This window comes from Euprymna scolopes, chromosome 1 (genome assembly GCF_053919585.1).
Source record: "Euprymna scolopes isolate OS-2025 chromosome 1, ASM5391958v1, whole genome shotgun sequence".
NCBI lineage: Eukaryota > Metazoa > Mollusca > Cephalopoda > Sepiida > Sepiolidae > Euprymna > Euprymna scolopes.
In genome coordinates, this window is record NC_136482.1 from 13,116,169 (window position 1) to 13,140,281 (window position 24,113).

General features: G+C 35.2%; 1 protein-coding gene across 2 annotated transcripts in view; it reads right to left on the bottom strand.

The window, feature by feature from the left end:
* LOC145279895 (hepatocyte nuclear factor 4-gamma-like) overlaps nucleotides 1–24,113 on the bottom strand; it is a 216,485-nt gene that overhangs the window by 90,516 nt on the left and 101,856 nt on the right. Inside the window, exon 1 of one of the 2 annotated variants that reach the window (XM_080131529.1) lies at nucleotides 11,488–11,678. The exons of the other annotated variant lie outside the window; for it this stretch is intronic. Within the exon in view, the coding sequence (XP_079987655.1) occupies nucleotides 11,488–11,602 (115 nt within the window). The 5' untranslated portion in view covers nucleotides 11,603–11,678. Of the gene's footprint in view, nucleotides 1–11,487; nucleotides 11,679–24,113 lie in introns of those variants that run through there. 2 annotated transcript variants of the gene reach the window in all.

The window sequence follows — 24,113 nt, forward strand, 5'->3', positions numbered from 1 at the left end:
TATTATCCCAAGGCTTTTACTATATCTTTTAATCACACAAAATACATGTTAAAATTTTCCTTAATTTTGGGATAGAGCTATGCTTTTCTTTTTTTAAGAGTCTATTTTAATTGATCTAAATCATCCTAATTTGTAGTCAAATAATATATCACTAAATTTCTGTCTATTACTCTCATTGCATGTAGTTTGACTCCTTCACTTTTTATGCAGGTGAGCATTCATTGCACAGATCGAGACCATGCCACTTGTGTTGATCCAAGTTTTTGCTCGATTCTGTCAGTGTTAACCCCTCCCCCCCAAAAAAAAACTTTCATAATTCCAGCTTAAAGAAAATTAATGCAAGATTATTTTTCTTTTTTGTCTTTTTCTCACCTTGTTACTCTATGTTGACGCAACCACTAATATTTCTGAATCCCAGTGTTTAAAGAAAGAGTGGCTTCAGTCTTGTCATCTAGTTTACATGTTTCTGACACATCACAAACATTCATGTAAATTAGATAAAATAAATTTTTACTTCCTGAAAATCACAATATCATACTTTGGATATATCCAGCGTTATCGCCATAAGTTTACCTGCCTTATCCGGTGCATGGTATCCGGTCAGAGATGACCGTTAGGATATCTGTAGAGAGGGGAAGAGTAACTCCTTTACACGCACTGTAGACCCATAGTGGACCGCCAGATACAACGCCACTAATAGAGTGATTTGTATCGTGCGCACATATGCACATTGTAGAATGAGAATTGTTTAAATTCATATTGTTCGTCAGAAAGAAGTTGAGCGTATTCCAGATAGTTAACCATTGCTAGATTGATTAATGATTCAAAGATTTGAGCAAAGACCAGATGAAGAACTTATTGGACGACAATTTTGCAGGTCATTTCTTTCAGAGGTCTTGAAAACTGGTACCACAGAGGCAATTTTCCACTTATCAGGGAAGGAAGATCCGGCAAGGTCTTTGTTATAGAATTTGAAGAAGAAAGCTCAGCAGAGCATTTCCTTATTATAGCAGGGATAAAGTGATCCCTATGCTTTGGAGGATCCAGGGTTTTTTATTTTTTTTTTTTTTATAATATCCAGAAAACGGAAAGCGATGATCAGATAAAACAGATTTCCAGAAATAAATGCATTTCCTTAGTTTGAGAGGTTTTTGTTTTTTTCTGTTCACTTGATTGAGATGTTATCTATAATATAAATCTCACCTGTCTGTTTAAACGTGTGTGTGTGCGCATATATATATATATATATATATATATATATATATATATAACTTGACAGAGACGACGGATTTTCACAGGAGGGGTAACGCTTTGAAGTCGACTCTTCGGATGACAAATATAAAAAAATTGGCTAAAAACATTAATTCCTTCACCCTCAATTGGGCACTTTTCTACATGGAGGGGTCGCTTTTTTCGCCGATATTTTCAAAAGTCATCCCCTCTTTTTGATTGACTAGCCTTAATTTAAACCCTCGCCACTTCCGGTTTAGCGATGAGCGCAACAGCAAAGACGTAACGTTTTTATTTTCACGTTTTTTTCCTCCTTGGCAGTACGGTTTCGAACCTGCCTGCTTACTACCACTTTTTTTTTTTTGCTCCTTTGGGCAAAGCCGGGCACCCAGGTGAAACATTTTTTTCCTGTTATTTTAGATGAAGGGTGCACATTCGCAAGTGTGTGCGCATAATATACAAAATTATGCAAAAAAAATTGTGTGTGTGTATGTGCGTGCGTGCAGAAACAAATATATAAAAACACACCCACAAGAATGTACACACACACACTTCGGTGGAGGTAATGAAACCAAATGAAAATGTCATCCAAAAAAAAAAAAAAAAAAAAAAAGGCAATAATGTTTAAACTCTTTAAATACCAAATAAAACCAAAACAATAACATGACATTTTGAAGGAAAAAAAATATCAAAAGTAAATAAAAATGTTTAGTTTGGAAAAAAAAAAAAAATTTTTTTTTTTCGTGGAGTTAAGACCAACACCCAACTGCACTTGGGGTGGGTGGGAGGAGGGGGTGTCACTTAAAGATTTTAGCATCTATATTCTTATTTAAACATTGTAATGAATAAAATAGTTATTTTCTAGGTTAAAACCGTGCTTCTAAAATACACACACAGCTAGGGCGTAATGCTTCCTATTTTTTATATTCCACCCAAATGGATCAAAAGGAACTACAAATTGCATTGTAATGATGTTTGAACTTATGCTTTCATGGCATGAAAGTTTCATCTGTTGCAGATATTGATGGTGTGAGGATCCAAGAAAGCAAGCCATGATGATTGTGCAGAGATGCATCAGGCTCCATGCAAAATAAATTGAACTGATCAACATTCACTGGCGCCTGTTGAACGTTTACAGATTTGATGTCAGTACAGTTAGGTAATGGGTTCGATTTCAAAGTGGACGCCCATCTGTCATCAGCTCATCACTAGCAAAAGTGCCTTGAAAAATGGTGATGACCATGTTGAAAAATAAATTCTGAAGCATTGGTTGGTTGGTTGGTTGGTTGGTTTACGGCATATCAACCCTTTTCAGGTTATTTAATGCCGAATCGAAAGATTTTGAAGAAAATTTTTTTAATAGAATATATTTGTTTTCAAGTCGGTTTCTATTTAACCCATAGTTAGGACCCTAACAGATACTATCACTCTGGGTCAGAGTGGACCTGGGAGTAATGGCAATTAAAGGGTGGCTCCACACTCCCCAAAGCCTGCAAGCTGGGGCCCCCATCACTGAATATAGTTTAAGGTCATATCCAGGACCATCTTCGAGCTTTGAGTTGCAAACAAATTTTACTTTTGGAACATATCGGGCATGGTATGCATATTTCGTTTAATTTTACTTCATTCGAAGTTCAAAAATCAAGGCGGCCCACTCCCTAGAGCTAACACTTGATTTCTATATGAGATACAAAGATATTCGCATATTATAAAGATTATAATCCGCATATGTTAAAGTTCTATTCAAAATGAATCCTCCGTGTATGTACATAAAAGAAATGTAAAGTTTTAATCTGTTCTATTGCAGTTAGATAGTCGCAGATCTGTTTTATTTAATCAAGGACAACATTAATTTCATCTTAGAGATACACTGTCAGTGTTTTTTTTTCTAGTTTAATCAACGACAATATTAATTATATACATTTTGTTATCAAATACACACAATGTTATATTCAAATAATCTCAATTAGCATGAGCGTAATTTCTTTGGAGTGCATCGATAATGTTAGTATTTTTGTTAAAAATGCAAAATGAAAGAAAAACTAAAGGAAATATAAAGTTTAATAATAAAGTGAGTATATGAGAATTACGAAACCACTTTTCTTTCATTCCATAAAACTGGGAGCAGCTATTTTGATTGCCGTGCATGTGTGATGACACCACAAAAAGAGTGAAGAAATGATGAATGTGAGAAGTGTGAAGGGTTAACGTTGCCTTCACATTTTCACGTTTTAGAAAACTAATGGATGGGGCAAAAGTTATGGCGTAAAAAGTGTCATTTTTGCGATTTTGGGGCATTTGTGACCCCTTTTGAGCTCCTGGAAAAGCTGAATCCCAATGAAAATGGACAAATGGTGCAGTTTCATACCTTAAGATGTGTATATTGTGATTCAGCACCATGGAAAACCACTAAATAGACATAGATATCAAGTTTTTGAGTAATATGAAAAAAGAGCTTCAAAAAGGCATGTTTTTTTTTAAACCTAAAAGTCCCAGAGGAATGCGAACTAGAATTTTGCCAGTGTCACCCATACTGAATTAATATTAACAATGGCCTCCACATTTTGGCCAAGTTTCAGGAAAATCTGATGAATGGATCAAACGCTATGGAGCAAAACCTGTCATTTTTAGCCATTTTTTACCTCTTTAAGCCCCTGGATACATCGAATCCCAGTGTAAATGGAAAACAGCGCAGTTTCAGGCCTTAACACATGTATATTTGAGTTGACCACCATGAAAAACCACTACATAGTCAGACATGTTTTTGTTGAGAAATATGAAAAAAGAGCCACAAAAAAGTTAGGGGGCAAAACGGGTCATTTTTGGCCATTTCTGACCTCTTTTGAACCCCTGGGGACACAACGGGAATTTTTGCAAAAGAATTTTTTTTACTGTGCACATCTATTTAATGAAATACAATTTGTGACAAAATTTCAGGAAAAACTAAGGGACAATTATTTGGCAATAGTCCGGATGCATGGAAGACACTGAAAACATAGGTCCCTCTCTGATAAACTGAGGGACCAATATACAATGGATAACAGAAGAACAGTAAAAAAAGTCAGTGTTCATGGCATTTTTATGTCATGAACTATTAGGTCGTGGTAAGAGTAGAGATTAAGCAACCTTTTAGGCTAATTTGAGATAAACAGTTAAGCCGGTAAAAAATATGAGAAAGTTTGAAAGAATATGAAATGAATGCATAATTTCTGGAAAGACGAATGAGGGGTTAACCTAATTAGATGGTTGTACATTGTGCATATATAAGTGATTTTGCCTTAAGAATAGTCTTTACCAAACTACTGTCAGTTAGATTATGGACCCGTGGAACAAATTCAGTTTGGTTTTTAACTGCTTAGGGTAAAAATTGGAAAAAAAAATGAAAAAAGATTTGGAACTTTGCAGACGTAAGTCAACTTAAAGTGCTTCTATATGCATGCGCAAATATACATTTATATGTTAATGTTGATTAACTATTCGAGTTTTTTTTGTTTCTTTTTTTTTTAGCTCAGGTGGTAACGAATAAGGCTGGAGCGCGAAATGTTTTGGTTTCGATTCTAGCTAGTCGTATTTTTAACTTTTGAAATCATTAATATATATCGGCTACAAGCATATTTTATGACCGGGCAATGATTAATGACAGCTATGTCTGTATGTATGTTGAGGATAATTTTATATAAGTACCTTTAAGACGTATGCGTGTATGAAATGTGCAGGTTATGAAATTATGTACTTTGGTATAAATATATAGTTGTACATGTATGCATATAGGTTTAGACATTTGATATACAAATATTTTGATTGCAGATCTACCCACGTATATGTCTAGTGACTAACGTGTTTGTTTTGAAAATGTTCTGTGAAGGTTTGTATATACACGTGCGTGTATTCTGATTTTGTGATGTGTACTATACAAAAGATGAAATTATATTCCATTTTGACGCACAGGATTTCGTACGTATTTTACAGTTCTGTGTTTCTTTGTTTTTTTACGAGTGTGTATGTCTTATTGCGGCATATACTTACGGGTATGTCGGTATTTATATCTGAATGGAAATATCAGTGCATATTGATATTACCATATGTAAGGGTCAATATATACATTAACCATTAGAGAGAAATAAGAGCGGTTGCATAAATAATATATATATATATGTGTGTGTGTGTGTGTATGTAGATTTATATGTAAATTGTGTGTTGGAGGAGTATGTAGGTGTTCTACGCATGGATGGGACTTTATGTGAGAGCGTATGTGTGTTTCTGCTATATATGTAAACTTAATGGAAAATTTTATGCTAAATAACTTGATTATCTAGAAAAATGAAATCATAGCTTAGCTTCTGTTTTGTGTCTAATAGTTTTTTTTTTTCGTGTATATATATATATATGTGTGTGTGTGTATATATATATATCTGTGTGTATGTGTATAAGTGTATACATTGTGTGTGTATGTATGCTTGTATGTATGTATGTGTGTAAATATATAGATGTGTATATGTACGTAGATGTATGCATGTGTGTATGTGTATGCATATATATGCTGTATTTTTATATTTTGTAATCTTATATTTTTTAAATATTTTTATATGTATGTATGAAGAAATATAGTAAATCTGTGCATCTACACCTGTGTATTTGCGTGTATGTATACTTTCGAAATATGCGTGTGTAAAACTTAGAAATATCGTTTTGTCCCTACTGGGTGGCCATTTAGAATTGTTGACCGCCTTAGAAGTTGACCGTGGTTACTGACGTTAAATTGGCGAACTTAAGTATTTTGTAATAGTATACCGGAGAATGGATACTTAATTTTAAGGTTATAAAAAGAATAAAAATTGTCCCTATGGAAGTTAAGATGAGATTAAATAAAAGCAGGAGAGAAATACATAGATCAGCGGCATGTTCTTATTTATACTCCCGTAGACCAACCCCCCTACCCCAAATGAGATACTTCTGCATCCCCCTCCCTAATCTAAGATAATATTCTATATTTGTAAGTGATATAAGAGCATGGTTTTCTATCTTGAGGGAAATTCTTGGCCTGAAGACGTAGTCTCCCTAAAACGAGTGGTTACAGAAACATGTACGCATTTATTAATATATATATATATATATATATATATATAACACTAGCAGGACCCGTTAATCGGCGTTGTCAGTGGAAGCCTACCCCCCCCCCCCACACACACACAAAAAAGTAAACTATGGGTGTTGCTGGTGGCCACTGCCGTCCCTGAACAAGTGTGGACACTGGCGGGCATTGCCGAAATGAAATAATCTGGCTTTCACTAGCGATCAGTGCTGGTTTGGGGCAATAAACCAACTGGCACTGTTTGAATCTAAGAAAAGCAATTAAGGGAATGCGTAAAACAGTATGAATTAATAAAATTAGGAAAAATGGTCGATTAGAATAAAATAGAAAATAAAAACAGAAACTTTAGATTCTCACGGTATATGAACTATTTAGAGTGATCAAAATCAGTGGTAGCAGTTCTAGCCGTTTCCGTTTGTTGTTCAAGTCTTATTTTCAACTCTTCCACTAATAGTATTGAAGGAAATTCAGTTTTATGTCGTCTTATATTTTTAACGTGTAAAACAATTACGACTTTTTTCACTTCACTTCTTTGAGTATTGTCATGTTAAGAACGGCGTTTGGAATAGACATTCCAAACTCCCCATGTTAAGAACGGTTTTCGGAATAGACATGACCAATCTGCACATCTTAAGAACGGCGTACGGAATAGACACCTCTCCCAACATTCTGATGTGAAGAACGGCTGTCAGAGTAGACAGTCTTTTTTTCTTTTTTTTTTTTTTTTGTACTTTCCCAAACCATTCCTGTGTTTACATATTTGTGAGTTTTTCGTACGTTCAAGCAAGAAAGACGTTATGCATGTAAAGTTGTTTACTTGTGTTTCCAGTAATTAAGGTGATCAGTATATAACTATGTTTATGAGTGGTTAAACTGTTTTTTTTTAGCGCTAGTGCCTCATGTAGAGAGCGGCACCATTTTTGTAAACTTTTAGAAGTGTTCGTTTATCTAGAAATTAATATTTAGAAACTGCAGAATATTGCTAGGGAGTCATTATTTAGTAATCAGAAATCGGAAAGAACATGCTATGTTTATGTTTGTCTTAGCCAGTTACAGAGGATGTAATCACACTATAGTGGGGTTACTATCTTTAAGAGCATATCTGAGAAAATTGACCACATCCTGTCTGCTCATCCTTCGGCTAACATTCACATTTGCGGTGACTTCAATGTCCATAATGTGGAATGGCTGACCCACTCAAATAAAACCGATGACGAAGGGGAGGTTTTGTCATGATTTTGCCATTGCCAATAACCTCACTCAGATTGTTCATGAACCCACACGTGTGCCCGATACACCCGGTCAATATGCAAGCCTACTAGACCTTTTCCTCACAACTTCCCCTGAGCTGTGTTCATGTTTCGTTCTATCTCCTCTGGGATCCTCTGATCACTGTTGTAGCAGTTAAGATAAAAATGAAATGTAATAAGTCTTCAGACGTACCTCTCCACCGTACTGTATATCAATACTCTATGGCTGAGTGGGATAGCTTCTGTACATTCATATCTGATTTATCTCTGCATTTCATGTTTAAAAAGGATGTGTCCTCTATAGTATCAAACTTGACCGAATTGTTAATTGTAGGCATAGACAGATTCATACCATCCAAAAATTCCAACAAAAACCTAACAGCCAGCCATGGTTCTCCCCTGAATGTGCTGCGCACAGAAATCACTTTTTCCATAGTTACCAACATAATAGATGTACTGAGACTAAAGCTGCTTTCAGGACTGCCAGCAACCACTGTAAAATGCAAGAGAGCTATATGCTCAGTCCGTTAAATCCAAAGTAGCTGAGCAGGAGCTTGGTTCCCACCAGTTTTGGCAAATAGCAAACAGGATATTGAACAGAAGCGTGCGTTCTATCCCAACTATCATCAATGGACTTGAGGTCATCTCGTCAGCATCAGACAAGGCCAGACTATTTGCCAAGAACTTTGCAGCTAATTCTATCCTATGCGACAATGACCAACTCCCTATATTTCCTCCTATAACAGACAACACGCTGTGCAACATACAAATATCTGTGCGTGAGGTCGCCAAGCTAATCAAGAATCTTGATTCCAGTAAAGCAACTGGCCCTGATGGCATTCCAGTTATAGTGCTGAAAAAGCTCCAACCAGAACTTGCCCCCATACTTACAAAACTGTTTAAGCATTGCCTTAAGGAGAAGTGCTTTCCAACACCCTGGAAAACCTCATCAGTATGCCTTGTATTTAAGTACAGACCAATAAGTCTCCTGTGTGTCATGAGTAAGTTGTTGGAATCCATATTAAATAAAGTAGTCAACCACTGCAACAGAAACAACCTTCTTAGTGACATGCAATATGGTTTCCTCTCTGCAAGATCTACAGAAGATGTGCTAACGGTTATATCTCATAGGATTAGTGAATCTCTTGACAAAGATTTCCTTTCTAGGGCAATTGCTCTTGACATATCGAAGGTCTTCGATAAGGTATGGCATAAGGGCCTACTTCACAAGATTTCCAGCTACGGTATAACTGGAAATGTTTTCTCAATCATTGAATCATTTCTCTCTGATAGGTTCATGAGAGTAGTGGTTGTTGGGCAGAAATCAGAAGCCCACAGTATTAATGCTGGAGTCCCCCAGGGGTCCATCCTAGGCCCAACTCTTCCTGATCTACATCAATGATCTCCCAAAACACATAAATTATTCGTTGACATCTATGCTGATGACACAACCATCTATGGCAACACATCAAAGGCCGTAAATGACAAAGTTCTCTCAAATTCTCTCTCCTCTGATCTTGAGCGCGTGGTGCAATGGGGGAAGAGGTGGCTGGTCACTTAATTCATCCAAAACCAAGCTTCTATCTTTACATAATCAACGCTCTGATCTCCATCTGGCATCAATTGAAATGGATGGCTCTCGTCTTGGGGAGGCTCCATGTTTTGACAAGCTTCTGGGTTTGACCCTTACTCCTGATCTGAAATGGAACACGTACATCAAATCTGTTGCCAGGGATGCTGGGAAAATGGTGGGATCCTTCTACCGCTCCAGAAGATATCTCACTACTAATGCAATTCTCTATCTGTATAAAAGCCAAGTACATCCAAGGATGGAGTACTGCTGCCACATCTGGGCAGGAGCTGCTAAAAACAGCCTATCCTGCTTGACAGAGTACAAAATAGACTTCGTGGTTTAGTGGGGGATGCTCTTTTCTCTTCCCTGCAACCGCTCTCCCACAGAAGAGACATTGCGAGCCTGTCTGTTTTATCATTATTTCCATGGCAGGTGCTCGTCTGAGCTCCAATTCCTCGTCCCCCCTCACCAATCTTTCACGAGAAACATCCGTTTGGCTGAAACTACTGTCAATTTTCCCCACTCTTTATCTGTGCCAAAATCCAAATGTACATTCCATGAGCAAAGCTTCTTTCTTAGAACTGCACGCCAGTGGAACTCTCTGCCGCTTGCCTGTTTCCCCCCTGACTAGAACTTGGACATCTTCAAGTCCAACATAAACAAACTCCTGGCAAACCGCCCCCTTAAGTAAGACACTATCAAAACCCCCAATACTAATGATTACTGTACACGCAATAACTCTTATCCCTGAGTGGCCTTCGTGCCTTGATAAGTGGTGACCCCCATGTAAAAAAAAAAATAAATAAATAAAAAAAATAAATAAATAAATAAAATAAATATATATATATATATATATATATATAGAATAGGACCCGGTGACAACTGGTAGTAGTGGTAGGACTAAATATCTAGAGAGAAAAGTAGGGACTCCTTCCTCTTAAGATGTGATTGTGATGCTTGTCAGACGCAATGTAGCATTTTAATATCACGGCTGAATGTGTCTGTAATGGTGGTCGAAAGCTACATATAATAGTGGCTAATAGGCTAAATGTAATAAATTTGTATGTAGCATCTGATGTTGTAAACCTACGACCCTTTGGTAAAGAGGGGAATTTCTGCAGTCAAATTATTATATAGGAGATATATAAAGCACTGTGTGAACATGCAAATTTGTTCCCTATGGTCTCCAAAACATAGGAACCGATTGTTTTGAAATGTCATACAAATGTACTTTATGTATCTGAGAGTGTTCTTAGGTTTTGTATCAGAATGCATCTGATAAGTATAGATAGTAAAAAAAACTTTAAAAAAAAAAAAAAAAAAAGGAACAGTCCAATTTTAACCAAAGTTAACACCCTGATACAGCTTAACACGAGTGTATTCGAAAAGTTTTATCACTGCATAAGCAGAAGGATCTGGCATATAAAATCAATAGTAGGTTCTTTGATAAGACAGTGGTGTGTTTGAAATAAATGTTTCTGCTTAGAGCACAATTGAACTATGAACTTGAATTTTGCATTTCAAACTTTAAGTCATTATATAAAAATAATTTTATAAAATCGGCAGTAGGTTCTCTACAGTGCAATGTAGACTACAAGTGTAATGTAGAGGCATATGAAGCTTCATCCTGGTGCACCACGGTGGGTTCCCGACTAAAGCAAGCAATCAATTGATTTGATTGAAAGATGGGCTATTTTACCGATTTCAATGACAAAAGTATTGGAAGTGTGAAACTTTTCAGAAAAACCTACATATACGCATGCGTCATGGAGCGAAAACATCACATACCAAAAATTATGTAAATTGATCAATTTTTTTTTTTTTTTTAAGAAAATCGAATTCTATGAGAAAATGAAGATAGTACGTTTCGGTTCACAATCTTTAAAATTCACTCGTTAATTGCCACTTAACAACCTCCCCAGAAATAGAGATCAAAATCAGCCTTATAATGGCTACAATTAATAGTAAATCAGTTTAAAATCCTTAAAGATTTTCTATATAAAACAAAAACTACTATAAATTTGTGATTTTTGGAATATGACATTTTCGTTTTGCCACAGACCTGTACAAATATTTTTTTAAAAAATTAGGTAGAATTCTGGACAAGCACCAAATAATTTTTAAATATTTGTAACAAAATTATAAATTAAGCTTTAGGGCTATCATTATTGGAATAGATGGGGTCTGTTGGACTTTACATTGATTCCACTTTTATCAATGTGGCTAGACATCACTACCGTTCCAAGACAAATGAAATGAATTCCCTGGACAAAACTTTTTTCTTTAAAGAAAAGTTGGCCAAGCACCAACATTTTTTTATAATTAAACAATTTGAACAATACCTTTAGTTGGTGACATTCCCCATTCGATATGCTCTTCGTTTGGTGCTGATGGCAAAAGAGCCGGTTGTGGTTGCATTGTAAAATAATCCGATCTTTCCATCAGTTGAGTCGCCATGATTTCTAATCACTTCACTCAAGTTAAAATGTAAGCATCGTTCCGAGATTTAGCTTATGTATATTTAGCTATAAACGCAACGGACCAATCAGAAAGGGAACAGACTGACATCTTTGACACTAGGTGAAAAAAGGCCCAAATACTATTGGGCATTAGAAGAGAGCAGAGTCATGCAAAAAAAATAAAATAAATAAAATAATAATAATACTAATAAAATAAATAATAAGAAAAAAGGGGAGGGGAAATGAATTTCAAAATGTCACTTAATATGGAGATTAAATAAAATGTTAATTGATATGATTGTAAAAAATATTTTGAAATGATACACAATGACCTTTGATCTGTTTATTTTTGTCACGAACATAAACTACTAAAGTAAACATTTTATTTTGTTCAAAATTATAAGACAGTTACTTCGCCTTCTTCTAATTTCTGATTATATATATATATATATATATATATATATATATATATATATATATATATATATATATATATATATATGATTGTTGAGCTGGATTAAATCCGACGATATGAAATGACCATCCCTCTTGAAGAAGCCCGCATAAATCGGGCGAAACGTTGAGTATCCAGGTCCTTCCACCTCCATTTTATTTCATATATATATATATATATATATATATATATATATATATATATCTCGCTACGAGCTGAAACTTCGAGAATGGTTTATAAACGCCTTTAAATGCTTTTAATAAATATTAAGACTCTGAAGGTCAAACACCAAATAAAATCCATTTTTTTTTCTTAAACATTAACCTTGAATTCGAAAGTTTCAGAAACTAAGCATAAAGTTCAGATCGAATTAGAATCGACATCGATTTTATTATAATACTAGCAGATGTATCCGGCATTAAACATAATGTTAAATTCCTTTTGTATTATGTTTTTTCTAAACAGTACACTTCTTGTAAAACAGTTATAGCTCGTTTTGTGTATTAAAACATAAGAGCATGAAATAGAAACTCGATTTAACACAAGACTATGAACACGAATTCTTACAGTTCATTCTTTGTAAGTAAAATAAAAAAAAAGTAATCAAGCTAAGATCAAAACCTAAAGATGGTGGTGATAATGATAACTACTAGGCCAGCTTACAACGATCTTTAAAATATGTTTTCAAACCTAATTCTTAATATTAGGAAGCTGTCATGTAAAGGATTCGTGCATGTGCAGTAGTGAAAGTTAACAGATAAAAATTCGATGACACCCCCCCCAGTAACATTTTTTCAATTTTGACCCATTAGCAGCTCTTTTATCCAGATAAAGATTAATTGTTGTTGACCATCATTCATTCAGTTTTTATTACCATCATTCATTCAGTTTTTATTACCATCATTCATTCAGTTTTTATTACCATCATTCATTCAGTTTTTATTACCATCATTCATTCAGTTTTTATTACCATCATTCATTCAGTTTTTATTACCATCATTCATTCAGTTTTTTTTTACCATCATTCATTCATTTTTTTTTTACCATCATTCATTCATTTTTTTTTACCATCATTCATTCAGTTTTTTTTACCATCATTCATTCAGTTTTTTTACCATCATTCAGTTTTTTTACCATCATTCATTCAGTTTTTTAGGGGGGGGTGCATCATTCATTCATTTCATATGAATCAGATGATTATTGTTGACATTCGTTCCCCCACCCCACCCGATATCTTTCTGATTAGAATTATTTCTAGAAAAGCAGTGGGTACTTATGGAAAGGACTACATGAAGGTTGCTAACATCCCAAATGAAAGCATTTCCGGTATAATGGAAGTTTAGCAGAATTTGATTATTCAAGAGGGAATCTCAACAACTACCTTATCTTGTGGAAGATTCTTGCTTTGATAAGCTCCGAGGGTTGACTTTCACTCCACAACCGAAATGAAAGACTAACATCAAATATGTTACTGAAGTTGCTGGAAAAATGGTTGCATTATTCTAGCATTCCAGAAAATACTCATGATGAAATCATCTACCTGTATGAGAGTTAAATATGTCCTAAGGTGGAATACACCCGTTACACGTGGGGACATGCTGATTAGAGTAATCTATTGGGAGAATCATCTCTTTTGCATGCAGCCTGCTTCTCACCAAAGAGCCGTGGCTAGTCTTTCTCTAATCCATTTTCATACTAAGTGCTCGACTAGTCTCCCCCCCATGAACTCATCTAACTACCACCAATGCAAAGAACTCTTTCTCTTTGAACCTAAAATCAAACAGAACTTCTATGAATGGAAGTTCTTTTCAAAAGCATTCCATGTCCCGGACAATATCAAGAGCTGTTCCCATGCTCTTGGATTAAATCCAAGTCAAACACATAGAATCGTCCTCAAATTAATCAAATTCTGCCAATTCTATTAAATCCTCTCATCATATTGCTTATCGTCCAACTAACAATTTCATTAACAGTTATACTTAAGTAGCTTTTGGCTTTAATACGAAGTAGCTCATTATTAAAAGAAAGTTCACAATACATCATCCTGGAAATGAACTGTGTACGAGTCAGGGTATCATCATTTTGCGAGCACAGTCGAGATGATGGAATTTCGTAAACTCCATAATCTTTTCATATGGCTGTTAATGTCTGCACGCTACCACTACACTTTTCCATAGAATTTTTTCCGACATTACAGGGTCACGTCTATTTCTTTCTAAGTAAAATTTCTTGATTATCTGAAGAGTATATGTAAGAAAAACATTCAATATTAACGTACTAACGATTGCTTCTGCATAAAACAGGTTTGTAAAATGTACGGAAGTTTTAATATGTTGAAAGCAACGGATGGTAAGATAAATGCAACCTTGCAACTTAGTATGTAGCTATATTGTTATTAATTTGTATATATTCTGTTATAATTAACATTGAGCTTTTAAGATAACAGTTGAAATGATTAAAAAAAAGCATATTTTCTCAACATGTATATTATATTATTAGTAAGAAATAAAATTGATGAAAATGCATATAATCTTTAAGTAAACAAACGTATCAAAATAGTGAAAGTTCTACACGGTTAAGTGGAGCAATTAATATAAGAAATAAAAGATTAGAATTCTAAGTTAGATAAAACGTTATATCATCAGATCAGTAAGAAAAAAGGAAAAAGAACCTTTTCAAGCCATGAAATTTCGAAGTCAAATGCTTCTCATCAAAAGAGAAAAAGCCAGATTTATAAATCTATACAAAAAAAAGCTACATGAGTTTAGAAACGAGAGAGACTATATGTATACAGCAGCAGAAAGGATATGGAGTGTATAGGTAGAAAGAAAATAGGAAGAACGGGACATATGTGAGTAGGGAATACATAGGGAGAGTGTAGTAGAGAAATACAAAACTACATATAATAAAGGCTGAAAAAATGTATGAAAAGAAAAAGTAATACAAGTTTAAAAATTATCCTTATTAATCTGATGATACAATAAAGGTTTTAACCATGAATTATATATATATATATATATATACATATAAATACGCATATATATACATATATGCATATACATATACGCATACACACATATATATATACATACATATATACGCATACATACATATATACATACACATATATATATGTATTATGGATTCTCCCATTGGTCTCGACGTATGAAGTTCTGACAAATCTGTTTATGCAGACACTCACTCAGACGAAAATGGCACTAGAGTTCTGCTAGAGTCTTGCAAACATGGTCACAGTGGACTCAAGTGTGAGGATTGCAAAAAATCGTTGCTGGTGGTATTTGTATTTGCTTTTTTTCTCCCCCCCCCCCTTAGGATAGTTTCCTTACAAGCCGTGGAGAAGTGTTGGATTCGCTGGTGACACATACTCTTCAAAGCACTTCTTGCATTAGCTTTGAATTCAAAATTTCTGTCATCTATCTGGGCAGCTGCGAGGTTAACTCAATTTGTCTTTCTAACGAAGCCAAGGACGTCCAATGTGTGTGTATGTGTGTGAATGAAATCTGAAGATGTCAAGTCATTGAATGATATGCGATTTACATACGTGATGAAAAAAAAAAATAAAATGAGAGCCGAATTATGTCGATGGAGAAACGAGGAATACATTCGCATGGAAAGGACATGGATGTATAGCAACTATTTTTCATGATTATATTCACGATAAAAATAAACGAATTTTAATCCTTGGAATCCATGATAAACTGCGTTAAAACGAAGGGATAACGTACAACTTTTTAAAAAATTCTTACCCCCTCCCCTCTTTTTTAATATCAAATAAAGTTAAATTCAAGTATAAATTGTGTTTTTTTTCTCGATATATTAAAATTAAGTTCATCCTATTTCAGAAAGCTTCACTCATTATCAACAGTCTGACTACTCGACAGATCTCAATTGTTTTGCCTACTATGCGTGACGTCATTTTTCAGTTAGCAGGCTTTGTCTCTCGGTGGTGGTGACTAGACACGGTGAAACACAAACGAAGATCTTTTGTTAAGAGTTCAAAGTTCATCGGAATTCTTGAGTAAAATAATCCAATGTAAATGTTTTTCAATAGTAAGATGTTTAAAATTAGTAATAAATTTTAAACTATTATTTAGATACAAAATATATACACATCTATGACATAACAAACTAGGAAATTCGATATATACATTACACATGAAGTTAGAAGTTTATGTACATATATTCCACCATGGGAATTGTAATTACCATCAGGTTGGTAAGAAAATAAGGCTTGTTTTATTTATTACTAGCGGGGGTACCCGGCGTTGCCCGGGTGTTTGTAGGTGCGTATGGTGTTAAATAAAAAGAACCCGTGGGGGGGGGGGTAGGATCGAACCCGAAGCCCTGAGGCGAAGTTTGAAAATAAAATCGGCCAGCCAGAATGAGTTACTTAACCAAATTGACAGGTGCGCGCCCGGAAGTCGTCGAGCGTTACGACGACGACGTCAATGACCAGATTTGTTTGTTATAAGCGAAGTAAAAAAAAGAAAACCTCGTTTTAATTAAGCGGGGGGGGGGGTAATCAAAATATCGAAAAAGCACACAAAAAAAAACTAACGTAAGACAAACGAACGATGAAAACAGAAAAACGAACACGTGAAAAATGGCTTAAATAAGCCTGTTTCGATATTAAAAAAAAAACATCGGTGGATACCCGGATGTCGCTAAGAATAAGCGAAGTAAAAAAAAACAAAAAAAACAGGAAAACGAACGTTACGTGAAAAATAGCTTAAACAACACAGGGTTCCATATTTAAAAAAATCGAAAAATCTCACACCACGATTCGAACCCAAAACGTTTAGATAATGAAAAAACACGCTAACCAACTGCGCTAAAGCGACGGAGATGAAATGTGTTTGGTTTTTCAACTATTTAAAGTAAATCAGGTCATGACGTCATCTGACGCATGCGTAGAATAGGTCATCGTTACGAGAAACCCGTTTTTGTTGACCCCCTCCCCCCTGTGGAAAATTGTCGATTTCGGGGTGAAAAAGTTAATGTTTTTGACCAATTGTTCGATATTTTTCAAGAGAAGGATAGGTCTTCGATATGATAGCAAGTTTGTGAATTTTCGTCGCGTGTGTCGAAAGTTTTTAGCAGACATACAAACATACATACATACATTTTCGCTTTTATATATATACTAGCGGGGGGTACCAGTCGATGCCCAGGTGTCTTGAGGTAAATCAAAACTCCGGGGGGGGGTAAATAATAAAATAAATGTTTTGGTAGGTAAGTATGAGAATCGAACCCGTACCCTTGAGTTGGAAATTAATGTGTGAAAAAAAAAAAAAAAAAAAAAAAACGTACTATGTTACCCATTGAGCCACGTCGACAGACAACATTAAACAGGTTATTTAACTATAAAAACAGGCGTGCGCAATAAAAGTTAACTCTGCTGCTTCCATTTGACCTAATTAAGAAGGTCAAATAGAAGTCACGCAGCGTTTGGGTTTGTTTACCCAAATTTAACTGTGTCTTACCCCAACAGGAGGGGGGAAGCAGCTACCAATTGTCCAGAACTGTCTGATCAAAGCTGATTGCTTCTGGACGTTTTTCCCAGTGCAATGCCAAGAACGTCCGTTTGAGTTTAGTTTCAGTTTATTTATACTAAAAAGCCCAATCAACATGCGAGAAGCCAAAATAGCAATAATTTTGTAAAAATCGACGTAAATAAATCTATACGCTACGCGCTTTCCTAATTCCTAGATATTATTATATAGGACCTATATACACAGTTTTAAGCAATAGTAACGAACCCGGGAGCGTGTGCGAGAAAAGCCTTTTGAAGACATACACGAAATGGTCACACACATTTTGCCTTTTATATATATACTAGCAGGGCTACCCGGCGTTGCTCGGGACCGTATAAACAATGAAAAAACAAAAGCAGATATTGAACATATGTTTTATTCTTAGGGGAGAGGAATCTTTCATCTCAGGTTTTAGCGTTACAAACAAACATTTGTCTTCTTTTATATATATAGATAATGACAGGTTTTTTGGGGGCCCCCCTCGAAGATAACTGATCAGTTGACCAACTTCTAGTGGTCCGTTTGATGTGAAATTTCGATATTTGTCATCCGGGTGATGAGGCTTCGATATGATACCAAATTTGTCAAGTTTGGTTCCGTCTTTCAAAAGTTTTAGCGTTACAAACAAACATACATACACACAGACGTTTGGCTTTTATATATATAGAAGATATATATATATAGATAGACTAGCAAAGGGTACCCGGCGTTGCCTGGGTGTTTGTAGGGGTGTGTGGTGTTAAATAAAAAAGAAGCCGGGGGGGTAGGATCGAAGCCGAGCCCCTGAGGCGAAGTTTGAAAATAAAATCAGCCAGCCAGAAGTGAAAGATGTTTGAAAGTCGTCGAGCGTTACGACGACAACGATGACGATGTAAGCATTGTTATAAGCGAAATAAAAGAAAACAACGTTTTAATTAAGCGGGGGGGGGGGAGTAAAACAAAAAAAATAACGTAAGGCAAACGAACGAACTTTACGTGAAGAATGGCTTAAATAATACAGGGTTCAATATTTAAATTTAAAAAATCGAAAAAAAAAAAAAAAAAAAAAAAAAAAAAACCATCTCACACCACAATTCGAACACAAAACGTTTAGATAATGAACCAAGGCCTTAACTACCTGCGCTAAAGCGGCGTATATAAAGTTTGTTCGGTTTATCAACTATTTAGTAAATCAGGTCATGACGTCATCTGACGCATGCGTTGTTGACTCTTTCTCAAGACTGGAAAATGGCGTCTGGCTGTTTTTATTTAAAAAAATAAACAAAAAACTTCGATCGTTAATATTTTTTATAAGCGTATTTTTTTTTTTTTTTTTTTTTTACTTCGCTTTTTTTTTTACTTTATTTTTCGTTTAACTATCGTATCTACCTATTTTGAATGTGGTAATAACTTTGGTAACATTGCCATAGCGTAAAAGTTCATAGTTTAGCTTTAATTAATTTTTTTACCGATAACAACATTTTTAAATTGTAAATTAAGACCGCCATTAGAGGTTGCTGACGTTAAGATCACGTGACATGACTCGGCGGGTTTTAAATACAAGTTGACCCAAAATAAACGGTCGCGTGTATACTTTATGTAGAAGAGTTGGCGGCCGTATTTTTGGGGGCAGTTATAAATCGATTTAAAAATATGTAATGTTTAACATTAAAATGTCACTTTTTTGGTGCCCCCCCCCTGCAGAAAATCTATCAGTTGGCGTACTTCTGATGGTCACTTTGGGCCAATTTTTCGATATTTGTCGTCCGGAAGGTGGGGGCTTTCATATGAGACCAAGTTTGTGAATTTTTGTTGTGTCTGTCGAAAGTTTTTAGCAGACACAAACACACATACATTTTCGCTTTTATATATATATATATATATATATATATATAGATGAGCGACAACCTTTTAAGGCCAAAACCAACTCGAGGATAATGATTAACGAGATTAAAAAGGAGACAGTTAGAAGATTTTAAATCGCACTTGTAATGAACGGGTATCCAGATGATTTTAGTACTTTGAACATCGAGTCAATCCCAGAAATGGCTGAAACAGTTTAAGATGTGAAAGCCATATATTTATATGCCCAAATTCTATATTTCAAATTTCAAGATGTTGGCCAACTTAACGTTTATTTCTGGAACTACGTTGGCAAGCATAATTCTTGACAGCATCTGTTTTGTAGCGCAGAATCATTTATATAATTATGTCAATTTTTTCATTTATTCCATCCTTAACTCCTCAGAAGAAAAAGAATTCAACCTTAAGAAAAAAATGTGAGCATGATTACAAAATCTGAAAGTTGGAAGAGAATTTGCAGTTATTTTTCAAAGTGTTACACCATTTATTTATTTATTTTTATATATATATATATATATATATATATATATATATATATATATATATATTAAAGTTTTAAAAAGGATAAGTGGAGTCCTTATTAGAATTAAGAGGAAGATCAATAGGGGAAGAGAAAAATAGTCAAACTAAAAAAAAAAAAAACTAAAAAAAATTATAAAACTACACGGGGCGAATTAAATAAATGAATAACTCGTGATATATCGTCCATATTTCTGAACCTAGAACGAAATAAAAAAAAATAAAAATTGCGTGCAAATACTGCAGAAACAAGAAATAATGACGCAATGTGGGCATTGTTTTTTTTTTTTTTTTTTTTTTTTTTTTTGTTAATTAGAGCACTTTAAACAGGTCTAATTTATGCGACAGCTCCTTTTGCCTACAGAGTGATGGTTTGCGCATTAGTACAGTTATGGCCTCCAAAATATTGACATGCTGTTTGGAACGGGCCTTATGTACAATGCGAAAACAGCCATTCGAATACACTTCACCACATGCTTTATTGTCATACAAGTGCGTACCAATTGATGACTCATGACTAGGTGAGCGCCCGGGTGTGCTGGGAAGGCAGTTTTAGTGCCGAACACCACACGAGGCTGCACTGCATAGAAACAGTGGGATACAACCCAAAGTATTTTTATTGACGAATCCTTTACTGATACAACCAATATAAGGGAGTTTCAGATAAACTGGACACTTAGCCGGGCCAAAGAAAGGGTTGGTATTAAATTTAGCAAGAGCTTGGCGAATATGCTTAGATTATACCCTCAGGAAACCATTTTTCGCAAGAATATCAGTTATCTTCAATTCTTTATCACGTTTGCTAGTTGAGCAAATTATGAGGGCACGGGTGATCAAAGTCTTGATCAAACTTATTTTTCTCAGACGATACATCACGGGTTATTCATTCATTTAATTCAACCCGCATAGTTTTATAAAAAAATTTCACCCCCTCCCTTCGCCTCCATTTTCAATTATGTGTAAATTGTTTTATTTTAATTGCTACCGATGTCATCTCTTGAAAAGTGTCAGACGAAAGGTACCTCGAGGTTTTTTTTTTTTTGTTTTTTTTTAGTTTAGTTTAATAGTCTTGACTATTTTTCTCGTGTCTAGTTTTTTTTTTTTTTCTTCTTTCCCCATTGATCTTCCTTATAATTCTACTTAGGACTCCACTTAATCTTTTTAAAACTTTAATAAAATTTTGTACCACTAAAAACCTTTTTAAATATTTTAGGAGTAGGTTCTCAAAGTCTGTCATAGATAAATTAAATGACATCGTTAGAATTAAGGGTAAGATTATATCGCTTCGAGCCAAAATAGAATTTCTCAAGTCCTGTTTGGACAACTATGTCGCCTCTGGGTACATTTCTAGGCGTATTTTCAAAATTAAAGCTACAAATATTAACTTGAAACATGCATTTATCAAGGATGAGCGTGTGTGAATTTTGAGCGCATTCTTGATTCAACTGTTGCTACATATTGCTGTTTATGATCAGTTGCGTGGTAAAACCTTATTTTGATAGACTGCGCTTCCCAAATATTTATCAACTAGCAATAATTTCCGTAGCAATAAAGCTCGTTCTAACAACCAGGTATGGCTTGTTGTGCTTACTTGTGCCAGGCATGGTTCAGGGATTGAAGTTGATCGTCATATATTCAACTTCTTTTGTGCTAGTCTTTTGCACAATGAAATAGTAGTATTAGCTAGGGGTTTGGATGTGGGCATTCCTCCCTTAGGATTGATAGACAAAGTACTTTTGTCGAATTTTATATATTAAACTCACAGCTCAAACATCATGAACCATGGTCCAATCATTTTTTTTTTTTATACATGAAGGCAAGGTTAGCTGAACTGGCGCATGAGTTCGCTAATTCCTCTATCAATGCTCGTGAGTTTACATGGACTAAGATCTATTATCAAGCTGCCAAGATCTTTTTTTTTTTATTTTTTTTTTACACAGTGATCACCACTTATCAAGGCCCGGAAGCCACTCAGGGATAAGGGTTATTGCAAGTACAGTACGTTAGTGTGGAGATTTGATGAAGTGTTTACTTAAGGGGGCGGTTCATTAGGAATTTGTTAACATTGGACTTGAAGACATCCAAGTTGTAGTCCAGTGGGAAGCAGGCAGACGGAACAGAGTTCCACAGGCCTGAAGACTAATACGGATATTTATATTACTAAGCCGGATAAGGGTGCTGGTGTGGTTATTCTTAATACGAATGATTATATCAGGAAAATGTTGGATATTCTAAACGATGAAACCAAATTTAAAAGGCTTGGCGACATCAGTTGATAGCACTTTGAAGACTGAAATGAAACTACAAAAACGTTTCCTTCAGTTACACAAGATATTTATTAATAAGGATACTTACGACAGGATCCGGCCCGTGGGTTCACAGCGACCTAGAATGTACGGGCTTCCTAAGATCCATAAGAATGGGGTCTCTTTGAGACCCATTCTTTCCATGATTGGCTCACCTCAACATGAATTGGCCAAATGGTTGTTTGAGATCTTCGAGCCTGTACCAAAAGAGTTTAGGTATTGTGGATTCCTTCCATTTTGCTGCTATGATGTGGGAACTGGATTGTAATTCACAAACAAACTTTCTATGTTCGTTCGAGGTTACCAACTTGTTCACAAATGTACCCCTTGATGAAACCATTAAAATATGTGTTGACATGCTTTATCAGAGCACACTAACACCTCCCACTTTTCCTGCAACTATTTTCCTGAAACTCATGGAACTAGCCAATAAGCTGGTTTGTTTCAGCTTTAATGAGGTAATGTATCAGCAGGTCGATAGGGTGGCTATGGGCAGTCCTCTGGGTGCTATCCTAGCTAATATTTTCCTAGGCTTTCAGGAATCCTTACTGTTCACATGAGTCTCTAGACCTTTGTTATTGGCATTACGTGAATGACACTTTTGTCATTTTAAAATCTCAACAAAGTAGGTGACTTTTTCCTGAATTTAAATAGTCTCCACTCAGCACTCAAGTTCTCTATGGAGGAAGAACAGAATGATCCTTTTTACCCTTTTTGGACATCCTTGTAGAAAGGACAAAGAATCGGTTTAGTACAACTATATACAGGAAACCGATATTTATAGAAGTTGGGATTCTTTTGCCCCTACCAAGAGAAGAATTAGTTTCATTAAGACTTTGGTCCACAGTACCCTCATGATTTGCTTGACTAGCAAACGTGATAAAGAATTGAAGATAACTGATATTCTTTCTTTAGTCCGGCTAAGTGTCCAGTTTAACTCCCTTATATTGGTTCTATCAGTAAAGGGTTTGTCGATAAAATTACCTCGGTTGTATCTCACTGTTTCTATGCGGTGCAGCCTCGTGGTGTTCGGCACTAAAACTGCCTTCCCAGCTTTTAAGAAAGATACACTTCCCACACTACAAAAAAGTTTAGTTGCATATCAATTTAAATGTCAGTGTGATGCTGACTATGTGGGTTGTACGTTTCAACGTCTGAGAGTCAGATTGGCACAGCATGTCCCAGCGTGTTTTCAAAAGTCCCAGGAGTCTAGAATAAACACATTGTTGAACACATCTGGGCGTTCACAGAACACGTTATCTAGTCATGAGTCATCAATTGGTACACACTTGTATGACAATAAAGCATGTGGTGAAGTGTATTCGAATGGCCGTTTTCGCATTGTTCATAAGGCCCATTCCAAACAGCATGTCAATATTTTGGAGACCGTAACTGTACTAATGCGCAGACCATCGCTCTGTAGGCAAAAGGAGCTGTCGCATAAATTAGACCTATTTAAAGAGCACTAATTAAAAAAAAAAAAACAATGCCCACATTGCGTCATTATTTCTTGTTTCTGCAGTATTTGCAAGCATTTTTTTTTTTTTTTTAAATTTCGTTCTAGGTTCAGAAATATGGACGATATATCACGAGTTATTCATTCATTTAATTTGCTCCATGTAGTTATATCATTTTTTTTTACCTCTCCCCTCGTCTCCATTTTCAATTATGTGTAAATTATTTTATTTCAATCGCTACCGACGTAATCTCTTGAAAAGTGTCAAACGAAAGGTATCTCGAGGTTTTTTTGTTTTTTTTTTTTAGTCTGTTGACTATTTCTCATGTCTAATTTTTTTTTCTTTCCCATTAATCTTCCTCATAATTCTAATAATG